Source organism: Entelurus aequoreus, linkage group LG28, assembly GCF_033978785.1.
Source record: "Entelurus aequoreus isolate RoL-2023_Sb linkage group LG28, RoL_Eaeq_v1.1, whole genome shotgun sequence".
NCBI classification, from domain to species: domain Eukaryota; kingdom Metazoa; phylum Chordata; class Actinopteri; order Syngnathiformes; family Syngnathidae; genus Entelurus; species Entelurus aequoreus.
In genome coordinates this window covers 435,263-454,242 of record NC_084758.1, presented here as the reverse complement: position 1 = coordinate 454,242, position 18,980 = coordinate 435,263, and the positions used below count along the sequence as shown (strand labels likewise).

At 38.9% G+C, this 18,980-nt stretch overlaps 1 protein-coding gene across 1 annotated transcript; it reads left to right on the top strand.

Annotated features, from left to right (window-relative positions):
• The first annotated feature begins 595 nt into the window (after nt 1-595).
• On the top strand, nt 596-17,851 carry LOC133644870 (zinc finger and SCAN domain-containing protein 2-like). Its single transcript, XM_062039617.1, has 3 exons — nt 596-1,109; nt 9,281-9,481; nt 16,420-17,851. Exons 1-3 carry the CDS (start codon nt 935-937, stop codon nt 17,454-17,456), a joined length of 1,413 nt encoding a protein of 470 aa, XP_061895601.1. The 5' UTR covers nt 596-934; the 3' UTR covers nt 17,457-17,851.
• The last annotated feature ends 1,129 nt before the right edge of the window (nt 17,852-18,980 follow it).

Below are 18,980 nucleotides of genomic sequence, written 5' to 3'. Positions count from 1 at the left end.
TCTACAACCTTTTTTTCTTCCTGAGAACTTTTTAAAAAAAAACTAAAATGGCGGAGATTTACTCATTTTTTGTCATGTTTATTTTCATAGCTTCTTTCAAGCCAAACAAAGGACATAAGATTATTTTGCCAGAGCACATTTGTATCACTACTAGAGGTATTTTGTCAAAAATAAAGGATTTTGTGTTTTATTAATATGAGCAGCAACATTTCAATGGTACTATATGTAGGACTTTACAATACTGTACTGCCATCTACGGGTGACTTTTGGCTACCGCACGATAAATTGACGTGTAGGCGAGAGGCAGTATTTTAGTTTCACTTTCACTTTGCCTTTTACCTCATTTTTCATTATCATCAGAATAAAACACAGACCAAAATGTATCGACTTATTGGTGAATAATACAACAATATATACATCATTTTAGTTAATGAAACAATTACAACAACAACAAAAAAATCATTTGATTACAAACAACAGTTTTAACAAAGTCAATAATGCAAAATAAATGTAGAAAATCAAAAAGTGATCACGCTCCTGATTTACTACAAAGCTTTGAGTCTTCTGCGCATGACACATCTCGCGAGAGCAGAGCAGTCATAGACGAGAGCAGAACCGTCTTGTAACGTCAAGCGTGCCAACTGTCGTGAAAGCACATTGACCCAGAACGAAGCCAGAAGGACGCTAATAAGTCAGTCTTATTATTTGTTCTCCAGTTTGAAATATTTACGTCGTATAAAATACATCTTTGATTCTTTAATTCAGGGTAAAATCGTTTCGATGCGCTAGAAGCACTTTGCTGCTTCTCGTGCTCGTTTATTGTTAGTTAGCTTAGCTCGCTAGTTAGCTTAGCTTGTTAGCTGCTAACAGAAGTTATCAACACATCGCTAAGTAGACATCAAGTGTGAGAGTAAAGTGTTGTGATTGTGTGAAAATGTCTACATTACACATGTTGAGAGCGCGACTAACTGCTGCCGTTGAAGAAATATTTGTAGTGTTAGAAAGAACGATAGCAGAATACGAGGCGGAACTTTCTAGAACAAAAGAGGAGAACAATCAACTACTGGACGCTGTTTTCAAGAAATATCAAGTTGTGTTACACAGAACAGGTTTGTTGACTTCTTACTCTCACATCTTTACTAACTTTATATAGGATTATTAACACCTTTCTTCAATAGATGGTTAATCGGTGGCCTAGTGGTTAGAGCAGACCTGGGCAAATTAAGGCCCGGGGGCCACTTGCGGCCCACCGGACATTCCCAAATAATTTTTTAGATATTTAAGATGGAAATTTAAATATCTAAGTTTAAGTTAGATATTAAACTTAAACATTTCATACATTTGTTTTTGAAATGTATGATAATTCAGGTTTTCCTGGAAATTCAAGTTTGAGTTCATAATTCGTGGTTTTCCAAAGCCCTATACAAAGTATTTCAATGGTTGGAATCTGCGCTTTTGCATGATATACCAGTTACTATGGTATTCTAATTAGTTACTATGGTAATCTAATTAGTTACTATGGTATTTCAATTAGTTACTATGGTAATCTAATTAGTTACTATGGTGTTCTAATTATTTACTATGGTAATCTAATTAGTTACTATGGTATTCTAATTAGTTACTATGGTAATCTAAATAGTTACTATGGTCATCTAATTAGTTACTATGGTAATCTAAGTCACAGCAGCTCAGACGAGGCACCAAGCAGTGTGGGCGGGGAGCGTTTCCACGGAGTGTTTCCTGAAATGTGGGTGTCAGGGACAGACGCGGAAGGAGATTTTCACAACAAAGTTCTAAAGCTTAGTGATATATCAGATATATCAGATTGTAAGTGTTTGTTTTTTTTACCCTTCGTGTTCATATTTCGCTGTGTTTGTTGCATTTTGCTTGATTGTAAAATATGTGGATGGAGAGGGGGTGTGACGTTCATATGTTGTCAATATTCAGTGTTTTATTCTTCATAGTTAATATTGTAAATCCCACATTCTTTATTTTCATGTACATTGTGGGTGTCTCATTCAGTAAACATTTTTTAAATTCCATTCCGTTTTTTCAGGCGTTTTTAGCATTCAATCAGACATTATTGTGAGGTTGTGTATTAGTGGTCCTAAAAATACAAATACCGGCCACCAGACACATATTTTTCTGTAAATGTGGCCCCTGAGTCAAAATAATTGCCCAGGCCTGGGTTAGAGTGTCCGCTCTGAGATGGGTAGGTTGTGAGTTCAAACCCCGGCCGAGTCATACCAAAGACTATAAAAATGGGAGCCATTACCTCCCTGCTTGGCACTCAGCATTAAGGGTTGGAATTGGGGGTTGCATCACCAAAAATGATTCCCGGGCGCGGCCAACGCTGCTGCTCACTGCTCCCCTCACCTCCCAGGGGGTGATCAAGGGTGAGGGGTCAAATGCAGAGAATAATTTTGCGACACCTAGTGAGTGTGTGTGTGTGTGTGTGTGTGTGTGTGTGTGTGTGTGTGTGTGTGTGTGACAATCATTGGTACTTTAACTTGAACTTAATAGGAAGATGCTTTGTCTTGTGGGGATGATGCAATGCTTTCATTTACATTCTTCATGAAAACGAGACAGTTTGATGTTGATGTTCCTCTCAGTTTGTAACAATGTGTGATTGATTGATTGAAGGACTTATGAGAAGTTTGCATAGGAAAGGCTACACTTTCATCACGGTACACATTCACTGCTCAGTGTTTCCCCCAGAAAATGTGTTAGTTAAGGTGGTGGGAGGGGGCGTGGCCCGGGATAGGCGGCCGGACGGGGAAGGGGGTGGGTGGGTGTAAGGAACAGTGTAACTTGGCCTCTCGCCATCACGTCTCCACCTCATCGCTGCCACCACAGCCTGGAGGGCCAATAAACTACAGACTCTCATTACATTGAACACATTGTTTATTAAAAAATAACCAAATAACAATTTCTTATAATAAATAAAAATATTAGAGAAATAAAGAAGCCTACACTTTTTGGTTGTGTTTTCCGCTCCATTTGCAGAATGGCGATATACGATATATATCTCCATATTTTGCCCGTAAAGTACAAATAAAACACAAAACAGTCCGAGTTACCTGAGATACTAAGTATGTCATTATTATGACTTAGTAAGTCAATATTTTGACTTAGTAATTTGAGGTTAGTTTGTCTAAATTGTCAGACGATTGCTTCTCTGAGGTCTCCATCATGTCCAGAAGTCTCTTCTTTGTTTGGACGTTGTCTTCTACTGCATTCAGCAACTTTGTCTCCATTGGAAGTTTTCCTTTTAGTCTGTCCTGCTTGTGGCTGTTGAGTTTTGCCTCGTGAAAAAAAAAAAAAAAAAATATATAAGGATTTTTACAAAATGACATTCAACAATCATGAATATATTATTTGGGATGAAGCCACTTTAGCACAGGTGTAAGATAGTGACATGTTATTTACAACATGTCAAATGGTCCTCAACATCGTCAGGAAACAATGTGTGTCAATAAAACACTTCGAGCTATTTTAATTTTGACAGAAAAAAAAAATATTTAATGCAACTGCAGTTTTACTTAACTCAATATTATTTATTACAAGAAACTACTCAAAGCATTTTTAATACAAGCCTATTTAAAGGCCTACTGAAAGCCACTACTACCGACCACGCAGTCCATCCATCCATTTTCTTCCGCTTATCCGAGGTCGGGTCGCGGGGGCAGCAGCTTAAGCAGGGAAACCCAGACTTCCCTCTCCCCAGCCACTTCGTCCAGCTCTTCCCAGGGGATCCCGAGGCGTTCCCAGGCCAGCTGGGAGACATAGTCTTCCCAACGTGTCCTGGGTCTTCCTCGTGGCCTCCTACCGGTCGGACGTGCCCTAAACACCTCCCTAGGGAGGCGTTCGGGTGGCATCCTGACCAGATGCCCGAACCACCTCAACTGGCTCCTCTCGATGTGGAGGAGCAGCGGCTTTACTTTGAGCTCCCCCCGGATGGCAGAGCTTCTTACCCTATCTCTAAGGGAGAGCCCCGCCACCCGGCGGAGGAAACTCATTTGGGCCGCGTGTACCCGTGATCTTGTCCTTTCGGTCATGACCCAAAGCTCATGACCATAGGTGAGGATGGGAACGTAGATCGACCGGTAAATTGAGAGCTTTGCCTTCCGGCTCAGCTCCTTCTTCACCACAACGGATCGATACAGCGTCCGCATTACTGAAGACGCCGCACCGATCCGCCTGTCGATCTCACCATCCACTCTTCCCTCACTCGTGAACAAGACTCCAAGGTACTGGAACTCCTCCACTTGGGGCAGGGTCTCTTCCGCAACCCGGAGATGGCACTCCACCCTTTTCTGGGCGAGAACCATGGACTCGGACTTGGAGGTGCTGATTCTCATGCAGTCTGATAGTTTATATATCAATGATGAAATCTTAACATTGCAACACATGCCAATACGGCCGGGTTAACTTATAAAGTGCAATTTAAAATTTCCAGCTAAACTTCCGGTTGAAAGCGTCTATATATGATGACGTATGCGCGTGACGTCAGTAGTTAAACGGAAGTATTGGTATCCCATTGAATCCAATACAAAAAAGCTATGTTTTCATCTCAAAATTCCACAGTATTCTGGACATCTGTGTTGGTGAATCGTTTGCAATTTGTTTAATGAACAATGAAGACTGCAAAGAAGAAAGTTGTAGGTGGGATCGGTGTATTAGCGGCTGGCTGTAGCAACATAACCAGGAGGACTTTGACTTGGATAGCAGACGCGCTAGCCGCCGACCGCATGGATGATCGGGTGAAGTCCTTCGTCCTTCCGTCGATCGCTGGAACGCAGGTGAGCACGGGTGTTGATGAGCAGATGACGGCTGGCTGGCGTAGGTGGAGCGCTAATGTTTTTATCATAGCTCTGTGAGGTCCCGTTGCTAAGTTAGCTTCAATGGCGTCATTAGCAACAGCATTGTTAAGCTTCGCCAAGCTGGAAATTATTAACCGTGTAGTTACATGTCCATGGTTTAATAGTATTGTTGATTTTCTGTCTATCCTTCCAGTCAGGGATTTATTTATTTTGTTTCTATCTGCATTTGAGCCCGATGCTATCACGTTAGCTCAGTAGCTAAAGAGCTTCACCGATGCATTGTCGTGGAGATAAAAGTCACTGTGAATGTCCATTTCGCGTTCTCGACTCTCATTTTCAAGAGGATATAGTATCCCAGGTGGTTTAAAATACAAATCCGTGATCCACAATAGAAAAAGGAGAAAGTGTGGAATCCAATGAACCAGCTTGTACCTAAGTTACGGTCAGAGCGAAAAAAGATACATCCTGCACTGCACTGTAGTCCTTCACTCTCACGTTTCCTCATCCACAAATCTTTCATCCTCGCTCAAATTAATGGGGTAATCGTCGCTTTCTCGGTCCGAATCTCTCTCGCTGCTGGTGTAAACAATGGGAAAATGTGAGGAGTCCTTCCTTTTTTTTATCAGCGACCAAAAGTTGCGACCTTTATCGTCGTTGTTCTCTACTAAATCCTTTCAACAAAAATATGGCAATATCGCGAAATGATCAAGTATGACACATAGAATGGATCTGCTATCCCCGTTTAAATAATTTAAAAAAAAAAGAGTAGGCCTTTAAATACATGTAAAACAGCTGAACTTGAATATATGCTTGCCGCCTTGACTTCTGATTCCAAAGCAAGTATTTTTGTCACACTGTTGTCAAACAATGATCATATTCAAACAAATATGATTCCACATTGTTGAAAGTGGTCATCTGAGAGCATTTGGAATTGTAGTGCAGTTCATATAAAAATGTTTTGATGCCCCATCTATCTGCCTTTTAACAATATTACTTCCTAGCAATGAAGTTAGCGCCCACATACCTGAAGTAGAGCTCTTCTCTCTATCACCACAGAAGATTGTGGATTGCTCCTATTGGAATCTTGCTGCTCTTGTACATCATTGGGCATATCTTTGTCTGTGACCAGGCTGTCAAGGGTGAATGGAGAATCCCAACTCCTGTGAGAGCTTGTGTCAATATCTGATGTTTCTATTCTAAATGGAATGGATGTAGTTGATGGAGAAGCGCCCCAGATCTGCTGGCATAGTTGGAAGTACAGCAAAACAACTCTAGCGTAACCACTTCTTCTTCCACCTGCGTCCACTGCTTGTCTGTACTTTCCACCAATCACTTTCAGTTTAGTGTCGATAGTTGTTCTTGTCATGTCCTCTTTCCGATGAGGATATTCCTCAGATGTCCCTCCAAGTCCGTACCGTTCCAAAATAGGGTAAGAATGTCACCAGACTTGGACTGGCAAGTTTCCCAGTCAGCACTTTGTTGAGTTTTGTTTACTTTAAGCTCCAAAACGATGCTTAAAATTAGCTCTACTTCTTTGTCAGTCCACATAGATAATTCTTTCTTGCCGTGACCCGCCATTTTTGATATATGCCGCCTCTGGAAATTACGTTTTGGATGTTTCTGATTGGCTAAAATGGTCTTAAGTCCTAGGCTACAGCGCCCCCAGTATTTTGGCATGCATATGACACTCAGTGTATGCGTTTGCTTGGGGACAGTAATAGTTTTTTTAAATGTGCACGTGTGGCTTGAGATCCTGTTAAGACGTTAGTTTAGGCGGCGGCTCTTTGTTGTTAAGGCGGCTGCCTTAACAACAAAACGCTGCGGGAAACCCTGCTGCTACAAGAAAGCCTGAGATGGTTTCAGTGGAAATATGTTTTAACTCACATTACTATGTAGAAAGTAGCATTTACAATACAAATATACTGCAAGAAAATAAATGAAAATATAATTTACAATAAGCAAAAGGCTTTGTATAGTCTCAGTTACGAGTAGCCGCAACCTGTAATGTCTTCTCTTTTTGATAGGGAGTACCACATTTTGGTGGGATAGCAGAAAATGATTTGGAACCTTTTTAGTTGTGAAATCTGGGTTGAATGTCATTTGTACAACTACTTCTGGGTAGTTGCAATACATGGGTATTTTAGTGGTATGGTGTATCTTGTACACCAGACCAACTGCAAGAAGCTGTAGTCTGAAATGATTGGCAGAAAGGTGAGCCCGAGAAGGACGGTTGAGTAGAAGCCCAATCATTTTGTTTTGGCTGTCGGGAGTTTGTTTTTCAGGGCTTTTAAGGCGTCACGGTACTAAACATGAACTCTGTAGTCAAAGTGGGGTTAAATGAGTGCTTGTGTTAGAGTCTTAAGTGTATTTCTACCCACCAGCGGGGTGATCCTACTATGTAAGAACTACGGTTGTATGGTATACCGGTATTGGTATAGTACCGCGATACTAATGAATCATATTTGGTACTACACCGCCTGTAAAAAGTACTACTTCTATGATTATATCAATATTTTTTGGCATCACAACATCTTCTTTTGTTTAAAAAAAATTATATAATGTTTATAAAGTCAGTAAATATGTCCCTGGACACATGAGGACTTTGAATATGACCAAAGTATGATCCTGTAACTACTTGGTATCAGACTGCTACCCAAATTTGTGGTATCATCCAAAACTAATGTAAAGTATCAAACAACAGAGGAATAAGTGATTATTAAATTTGAACAGAAGTGTAGATAGCACATGTTAAAACAGAAAATAAGCAGATATTAACAGTAAATGAAGAAGTAGATTAATAATCAATTTTCTACCACTTGTCCTTAATAATTTTGACAAAATAATAGGTAGATAAATGACACAATATGTTACTGCATATGTCAGCAGACTAAATTAGGAGCCTTTGTTTGTTTACTTCCTACTAAAAGACAAGTTGTCTAGTAAGTTCACTATTTTATTTTAGGACAAACTTGCAATAAGAAACATATGTTTAATGTACCCGAAGACTTTTTGTTAAAATAAAGCCAATAATGCACTTTTTTATGGTCCTTTCTATTTAGAAAAGTATCAAAAAGTATCAATACATTTTGGTACAGGTCCCGCTACCAAAATATTGGTATCGGGACAACACTAGTAAGAACAGAATTCGTCGGTTGATTCTTTGAATACCTTAGTAGTCATTTTTTCATTGGAGAGATTAGTCTCTACGATGCAGCCAAGATAGGTCATCTCATTTTTGTTTGTTATAATATTGTCACCCACTTTGACTGTGAAGTTATCTACTTTTCTGAGGTTAGGAAGTGATCCAAAAACCTGTGTACTTGCAAGTACCAGGCGAGTCTTAATGTGCCAGTTTGTCATTGAAAGCCTTGCTAGTCTAGGTCTTAAGGATTGTAGCTTTGCTTGTTTTGTGGTCGTCAGCCTCAGTTCTATGTTCTTTATGGGTACAGAAAATGATGGAATGATCACTTAAGCCGCATACAGTAGTTCCACTTGTGGTGATCTTAGACTGGTCAGAAGTAACAACGAGGTCTAGGAAAGTTGAAAAGGACTCACTCACCCTGGTAGTTTGCTTAATGAGCTAAGTGAGACCATGTTGGTGGCCCAGCTTAGTGAAGGTTTTAAAAATGGGTGCATCGTTTCAGGACATATCTGTGTTCCAGTCCCCAAGAAGATGTAAACCTGTATCAACATGTTTACACAAAACTCACACACTCACCAAATGCATTTTACACTGTAATCAAATCTAATTAAAGTTATAATTTCACTTCCTGATTCTGACTTACATGCAACAATAAGTGAAAGTAAACATTTATTTTCAATAACCAAAGTAGTCAACACTTGACTGACTTTCTGTCAGCGTGTCGTAGATGGTCTCCAATTCCTAAAGAGGAATTGTTGATGGAGATACTCCATAAAATACCACATAGTAAAACATGTTTTGGTAAAAGTTCCTTTTGGCCCAGCCAACAAAATGACGACAAAAAAGTATTTTGCATGATGGCAAAAACTTACCATGAATGTTTTTTTAAGTGATTTTGGAATTAGATTTTTCATTTCCATGATATTGAAGTTAAGGTAATGACTATGTCATTACAAGACTGTGGTTGAGTTTAGAGATAAAGTTTAGGTGTCATAGACCGTATACAGAATAAAATATTTACACACTTTACATCAGTGAGTGTAAAGTTAAGAATGCCTCAATCAATGCTGCCTCATACTTATAAAAACTTTTCAAATTGCCCCCATCAAATTTCCAAGTCTGTTTTTGTACTGACTTTTGAATTAATTGTAGTGACTGGGACAAAATGAGGTATTTCCTGAATTTTTATTGGTTGTTTTGCTACACACTTTTAACACAGCACACAAAAGAACACAAATAATGTCATTGTGTTAACAGTGTCAGTCCAAAACGATGTGTATTCTCTTTTTATCTTATTTACTTATTTACCCAACAGACATTAAATATGATGAGGAGGATCCACAGCCCCCCCACATGAAAGAGGAAGAGAAGGAAGTGTGGATCAGTCAGGAGGGAGAGTGTGTTGTAGGGCAGGAGGAGGATGATGTCAGCAAGTTTCCACTGACTGTTGTCTCTGTGAAGACTGAAGAGCATGAAGACAAAGCACCTGAATCCTCACAGCTTCATCACAGTCCAAGTAAGCACATATCATTTTATTCTCAATCCATCACAACTGGACTGTTCACTTTGTCTTAGAACACTCATCCAAGTAGGCTTCATCACTTCATGCTCATACACTTCAAGTCTTAAATCTAATCATTGCAATTTAGAGGGGAACTGCACTTTTTGGGGGAATTTTTCCATCGTTCACAATCATTATAAAAGACATGATGGTGGATATATATAAAAAAAAATCACATTCTAAGTACTGGGTGATATGGCCTTTTATTAATATGTGGATATGTTTAGTCCATGTCACGATACACCATATATATGTGGATATGTTTAGTCCATGTCACGATACACCATATATATGTGGATATGTTTAGTCCATGTCACCATACACCATATATATGTGGATATGTTTAGTCCATGTCACGATACACCATATATATGTGGATATGTTTAGTCCATGTCACCATACACCATATATATGTGGATATGTTTAGTCCATGTCACCATACACCATATATATGTGGATATGTTTAGTCCATGTCACCATACACCATATATATGTGGATATGTTTAGTCCATGTCATGATACACCATATATATGTGGATATGTTTAGTCCATGTCACGATACACCATATATATGTGGATATGTTTAGTCCATGTCACGATACACCATATATATGTGGATATGTTTAGGCCATGTCACCATACACCATATATATGTGGATATGTTTAGTCCATGTCACCATACACCATATATATGTGGATATGTCTAGGCCATGTCACGATACACCATATATATGTGGATATGTTTAGTCCATGTCACGATACACCATATATATGTGGATATGTCTAGGCCATGTCACGATACACCATATATATGTGGATATGTTTAGTCCATGTCACCATACACCATATATATGTGGATATGTTTAGTCCATGTCACGATACACCATATATATGTGGATATGTTTAGGCCATGTCACCATACACCATATATATGTGGATATGTTTAGTCCATGTCACGATACACCATATATATGTGGATATGTTTAGGCCATGTCACGATACACCATATATATGTGGATATGTTTAGTCCATGTCATGATACACCATATATATGTGGATATGTTTAGTCCATGTCACCATACACCATATATATGTGGATATGTTTAGGCCATGTCACCATACACCATATATATGTGGATATGTTTAGTCCATGTCACCATACACCATATATATGTGGATATGTTTAGTCCATGTCACGATACACCATATATATGTGGATATGTTTAGTCCATGTCACCATACACCATATATATGTGGATATGTTTAGTCCATGTCACGATACACCATATATATGTGGATATGTTTAGTCCATGTCACGATACACCATATATATGTGGATATGTTTAGGCCATGTCACCATACACCATATATATGTGGATATGTTTAGTCCATGTCACGATACACCATATATATGTGGATATGTTTAGTCCATGTCACCATACACCATATATATGTGGATATGTTTAGGCCATGTCACCATACACCATATATATGTGGATATGTTTAGTCCATGTCACGATACACCATATATATGTGGATATGTTTAGTCCATGTCACGATACACCATATATATGTGGATATGTTTAGTCCATGTCACCATACACCATATATATGTGGATATGTTTAGTCCATGTCACCATACACCATATATATGTGGATATGTTTAGTCCATGTCACGATACACCATATATATGTGGATATGTTTAGTCCATGTCACGATACACCATATATATGTGGATATGTTTAGTCCATGTCACGATACACCATATATATGTGGATATGTTTAGTCCATGTCACCATACACCATATATATGTGGATATGTTTAGTCCATGTCACGATACACCATATATATGTGGATATGTTTAGTCCATGTCACGATACACCATATATATGTGGATATGTTTAGTCCATGTCACGATACACCATATATATGTGGATATGTTTAGTCCATGTCACGATACACCATATATATGTGGATATGTTTAGTCCATGTCACGATACACCATATATATGTGGATATGTTTAGTCCATGTCACGATACACCATATATATGTGGATATGTTTAGTCCATGTCACGATACACCATATATATGTGGATATGTTTAGGCCATGTCACCATACACCATATATATGTGGATATGTTTAGTCCATGTCATGATACACCATATATATGTGGATATGTTTAGTCCATGTCACGATACACCATATATATGTGGATATGTTTAGTCCATGTCACGATACACCATATATATGTGGATATGTTTAGTCCATGTCACGATACACCATATATATGTGGATATGTTTAGTCCATGTCACGATACACCATATATATGTGGATATGTTTAGGCCATGTCACGATACACCATATATATGTGGATATGTTTAGTCCATGTCACGATACACCATATATATGTGGATATGTTTAGTCCATGTCACGATACACCATATATATGTGGATATGTTTAGGCCATGTCACGATACACCATATATATGTGGATATGTTTAGTCCATGTCACGATACACCATATATATGTGGATATGTTTAGTCCATGTCACGATACACCATATATATGTGGATATGTTTAGTCCATGTCACCATACACCATATATATGTGGATATGTTTAGTCCATGTCACGATACACCATATATATGTGGATATGTTTAGTCCATGTCACCATACACCATATATATGTGGATATGTTTAGTCCATGTCACGATACACCATATATATGTGGATATGTTTAGTCCATGTCACCATACACCATATATATGTGGATATGTTTAGTCCATGTCACGATACACCATATATATGTGGATATGTTTAGTCCATGTCACCATACACCATATATATGTGGATATGTTTAGTCCATGTCACCATACACCATATATATGTGGATATGTTTAGGTCATGTCATGATACACCATATATATGTGGATATGTTTAGTCCATGTCACGATACACCATATATATGTGGATATGTTTAGTCCATGTCACGATACACCATATATATGTGGATATGTTTAGTCCATGTCACGATACACCATATATATGTGGATATGTTTAGTCCATGTCACGATACACCATATATATGTGGATATGTTTAGGCCATGTCACCATACACCATATATATGTGGATATGTTTAGTCCATGTCATGATACACCATATATATGTGGATATGTTTAGTCCATGTCACGATACACCATATATATGTGGATATGTTTAGTCCATGTCACGATACACCATATATATGTGGATATGTTTAGTCCATGTCACGATACACCATATATATGTGGATATGTTTAGTCCATGTCACGATACACCATATATATGTGGATATGTTTAGTCCATGTCACGATACACCATATATATGTGGATATGTTTAGGCCATGTCACGATACACCATATATATGTGGATATGTTTAGTCCATGTCACGATACACCATATATATGTGGATATGTTTAGTCCATGTCACGATACACCATATATATGTGGATATGTTTAGGCCATGTCACGATACACCATATATATGTGGATATGTTTAGTCCATGTCACGATACACCATATATATGTGGATATGTTTAGTCCATGTCACGATACACCATATATATGTGGATATGTTTAGTCCATGTCACCATACACCATATATATGTGGATATGTTTAGTCCATGTCACGATACACCATATATATGTGGATATGTTTAGTCCATGTCACCATACACCATATATATGTGGATATGTTTAGTCCATGTCACGATACACCATATATATGTGGATATGTTTAGTCCATGTCACGATACACCATATATATGTGGATATGTTTAGTCCATGTCACCATACACCATATATATGTGGATATGTTTAGTCCATGTCACCATACACCATATATATGTGGATATGTTTAGTCCATGTCACGATACACCATATATATGTGGATATGTTTAGTCCATGTCACCATACACCATATATATGTGGATATGTTTAGGCCATGTCACGATACACCATATATATGTGGATATGTTTAGTCCATGTCACGATACACCATATATATGTGGATATGTTTAGTCCATGTCACGATACACCATATATATGTGGATATGTTTAGTCCATGTCACGATACACCATATATATGTGGATATGTTTAGTCCATGTCACGATACACCATATATATGTGGATATGTTTAGTCCATGTCACGATACACCATATATATGTGGATATGTTTAGTCCATGTCACGATACACCATATATATGTGGATATGTTTAGGCCATGTCACCATACACCATATATATGTGGATATGTTTAGGTCATGTCATGATACACCATATATATGTGGATATGTTTAGTCCATGTCACGATACACCATATATATGTGGATATGTTTAGTCCATGTCACCATACACCATATATATGTGGATATGTTTAGTCCATGTCACGATACACCATATATATGTGGATATTTTGCCTTAGCCTTGAATGAACACTTGATGCATATAATCACAGCAGTATGATGATTCTATGTGTCTACATTAAAACATTCTTCTTCATACTGCATTAATATATGCTACTTTTAAACTTCCATGCAGAGAGGGAAACCACAACTAAGTCAATTTAGCAAAAGTGTATTTATGAAACAGTTATTAAGCAGTGGCACAAACATTCATGTCATTTCAAAACAGAAAGTGCAAGATTGTCAGAGACATTTTAAAACAAGCTATTAGTGCACTTTTGTGCATGATGTCACTAAGATGACATATCAAAACTACACTAAATTAAAGTGCACTTTTTGTACAGAACGCCACTACAATATTTAAAAACAAATAAAGTGCACTTTTGTGCATGATGTCACACAAGATATTTCAATAAGTGTCAAATAAAAATGAGCTGCATAATAGGAAATCAAATAGTAAGAAAGGGCATCTCTATCCTCCTTCAAAACCGCACTAAAACAACACCTTCAGGCAACTTCAACCCTAAACTAACTTTCTCTGATGATGCAATTGTTGATGACTGAAGTGTTGATACCAACTAATCCTAACCCCCCTCCCCCTTTCACATCCCACACCACGGATTGTAAATAATGTAAACAATTCATTGTATACACTGATGACTATCTTGTGTGATGACTGTATTATGAAAATAGTATATATCTGTATCATGAATCAATTTAAGTGGACCCCGACTTAAACAAGTTGGTCAATTGTACGGAATATGTACTTCACTGTGCAATCTACTAATAAAAGTTTCAATCAATCAAAATCAATAGTGTATGTCCTTCACTATGTGGTAGGTTCCTGCGGACGTTATCTCCTTCTGTTGTTGACTATTTGTTTCATACGGTGTTGATGTGGAAATGGTTGCTTGGGCATTTTGTGGGTGTGGCACTGAACGGAGATGTTGACATGCAGAGTTTCAAGCACTCTTCATTCTCTAGCGGGTGACTTTTCAAATGATGCTACATTAGCAGTGCTGCTACTTTTTGTAGCAACGCTTTTGCCGCATACTTGTCCACCATCTACCTGCTTGAAGCCACACCACCGCCAGACGATGGACCCCCTGCTGTTTGTCTTGGGAATTAATTATTCCTTCATTTGTTACCAGATTGGCACCTTCTTTCTCTCGTATTACCACTCACATCACAGCTAACGTTACCATGTCGCTACCTGTCTGCTCCGTGAGAGCGTATGACGTTGCACACGTGACAGTATGTGACGTATGTAACAAGGTGCGCTTGTTTTATGTCTCTGTGAGAAGGAGAGACAAGAAAGAGTGAGAAGAGCCTGTAGTGTAATGCCTGCAGCTAAAAGCAACTGTGTGAGAACGTATACTCCAATATCACCATATAGTCATTTTCTATATCGCACAGAGACAAACCCACGATATATCCAGTATATTCCATGTATCACCCAGCCCTAATTGTAACTCATAAATGTAAATAAAAGTCCACTTGCAATGGAGCCAATGGGAGGTCCGCTATAACCATCCAAAATACACCAACAATACTCCATTTGCATTTTGTGGCTTGAATGTCCACCAAGTGTTAGTTGACTTGACTTGACTTGGAACATGCATGCATACAACGCCATTGAAGCTAACTTAGCTACGGGACCTCGACAGAGCTATGCTAAAAACATTAGCTATCCACCTACGCCAGCCAGCTCTCATCTGCTCATCAACACCCGTGCTCACCTGCGTTCCAGCGATCGACGGCGCGACGAAGGACTTCACACGATCATAGATGCGGTCGGCGGCTAGCGTCGGATAGCGCGTCTGCTATCCAACTCAAAATCCTCCTGGTTGTGTTGCTGCAGCCAGCCGCTAATACACTGATCCCACCTACAGCTTTCTTCTTTGCAGTCTTCATTGTTCATTAAACAAATTGCAAAAGATTCACCAACACAGATGTCCAGAATACTGTGGAATTTTGCGATGAAAACAGAGCAGTTTGTATTGTGATACAATGTGTCCCAATACTTCCCCTTCAACCATTGACGTCACGCGCATACGTCATCATACATAGACCTTTTCAAGCGGAAGTGTGGCGGGAAATGTAAAATGTCACTTTATAAGTTAACCCGGCCGTATTGGCATGTGTTGCAATGTTAAGATTTCATCATTGATCTATAAACTATCAGACTGCGTGGTCGCTAGTAGTGGCTTTCAGTAGGCCTTTAAATGTAAATGTAGCTTTGATGTGGCAAGCTACTTTTGCAGTGTAGCATGCTACAATTCTGTGAGGATAGCTTAGCTACATTTATGTGAGAGTAACTTGTAGCTTAGCTTACTACATTGTCCAGGTAGCTTGTGCATCACTGTCTATTTGGCCTAGCTCACATGTCAATAGTTTGAATACTGCAAACTTCCATACAGTAACACCTCATTTGTTCTGCAGACGTCCAGCGGGTGTCAGCGGGGAGTCATGAAGAGGAGTGGCACACCAGTGTGGGACAGAAGGAGCTACAGGCCCCCTCCCACATTAAAGAGGAGCAGCTTCATGATGAAGATGAAGCTCAGTCCTTACAGCTTCATCACAGTCAAAGTGAGGAGAACAGAGGGGCGGAGCTTGTAAGTCAACACATCACAGAAGCTGATGGAGAGCATTGTGAAGATATAAAGTCAGAACCAGACAGCATCTTTGCTCCACTGTCAGACATGGACCACATGATGTCACACTCTTCTGATCACAGTGACCACATCCAAAAACCTTTGGAGAGTCAAAATGACTCTAAAGGTGATACGAGACATCACACTAACAACAAACACTTTGACTGCTCTCAATGTGGGAAATCATTTAGACATAAGGGTCATTTTACAGAACACATGAGAATACATACTGGAGAGAAACCTTTTATTTGCAAGAAGAGTTTCTCCACAAAGCTTAACATGACCACACACATGAGATCACACACTGGAGAGAAACCTTTTAGTTGCTCAGCTTGTGCTAAAAGATTCAACACTAAGTGGGAAATGATATTACACATGAGAACACACACAGGTGAGAAACCTTTTACTTGCTCTGTTTGTAAGAAGAGTTTCTCCAGAGAGCAACACATGACCACACACATGAGAACACACACTGGAGAGAAACCTTTTAGTTGCTCTGTTTGTAAGAAGAGTTTCTCCAGAAAGGACTGCATGACCACACACATGAGAACACACACTGGAGAGAAACCTTTTAATTGCTCAGCTTGTGCTAAAAGATTCAACACTAAGAATGACATGATATTACACATGAGAACACACACAGGTGAGAAACCTTTTACTTGCTCTGTTTGTAAGAAGAGTTTCTCCAGAGAGCAACACATGACCACACACATGAGAACACACACTGGAGAGAAACCTTTTAGTTGCTCTGTTTGTAAGAAGAGTTTCTCCAGAAAGGACTGCATGACCACACACATGAGAACACACTGGAGAGAAACCGTTTAGTTGCACTGTGTGTGATAAGATGTTCAGGTTTAAGTATCAGGTCAGTAGACACAAGTGTGTAACAGTCATGGAAGCTGCAGGGATTTAAGAACACTTAAACAGTGATTGTGCTAAATGTAGTTTAAAAACACAGCATGTTTAATAAGAATGTATATTTGATGTTGTATGTAGTGCTTCTCATCTTCTAGTCTTATATGTTGGCCTGTACTTACTGTTTAAGTTGTGTGCATTTATTGAATATTATATATGTTGCTATTTTTTTACCTCATCTTTGAAGAGAGGACATCTTATTATTTTCATTGTTTTTTTTTCCACACATTTTTTCCACTGCATTTTATTGATGTTATTATCCAATTAAAAGTATGAATGAATAAAATGGTTAACAAAATGTGGACTGTGGTAGATTAGCAGCATTGTTACATCATGGATGTTAACTACTGCAAAACATCAACAAAGAAGAAAAATGCTGAAGTTAGCAACACATCACTGAACTTTAGAGCCATCGTGAGTGGAGTTGCTTGTTTTTATTGCTGCATTTCTACTTATTTCACCTCACATCTTCACTTTTAATACTAAAGTCTTCTTCACATATATTGTTGTAGGCTTCTAACATTTATGTTTCTGATGTGTGTGTAGTCTGTGGAAAGGGTTGTTGTCCCTTGTGGATCCAATTGTTCACTTGCACAGGTACATCTTCATCTTCATCATCATCATCATCATCATCATCATCATCATCATCATCAGACGTCACCAGTCCACTACTGGACGAAACCTTAGCATTAATGTTTTAATATAAGTGTGACATCATTATTCCTTGATAATAAGACTAAAAGTACAGATTTAAAGGCCTACTAAAAGCCACTACTAGCGACCACGCAGTCTGATAGTTTAGATATCAATGATGAAATCTTAACATTGCAACACATGCCTATAGAGGCTTTGCAGCTGACGTCATCAGCCACGTGACATTAGCTTGGCGGCCATCTTGCCGGTCACCAGTTCAGTGCCGGTCAACGACTCACACACGCTTTCTTGTTAGATGTGCTGCTATTTGAGCTTGGAAATGCCGGAAACCTGCTGTGCTTCTATAGATTCCCGGCAAACATCAAAAAACGCGATAAATGGATCGCGGCGATTTGTCGTGAACGATGGAAACCTACGATTTACACAAGGATATGCAATGAACACTTCATATCAGGTATGTAAACTAACTATAACAGTAGGCTCTTATGTGTGTGCTTTTTCCTTACCTTGGTCATGAGAAGAAATCCATTCTTGTTTGGAATCTGCCACATCAGCCCATCATGCACAAAAGCTGCTGTAAAATACTTGTAGGCATCCAGACTCTTGTATGCCTTAAGGTCCTTTCCAGTGTACGGAGATGGTGAATGGACGAGGTCATTATAAATGTCTGGATATGAGAGATCAGGCAGGTCGGCTGTTGCAAAATGCTCAGGTGATTTTAGCATGCTTCTCGGTAAAAGGTAGCGGATCGTTGTGCCAACAAGGTTCAACTTCTCTCGG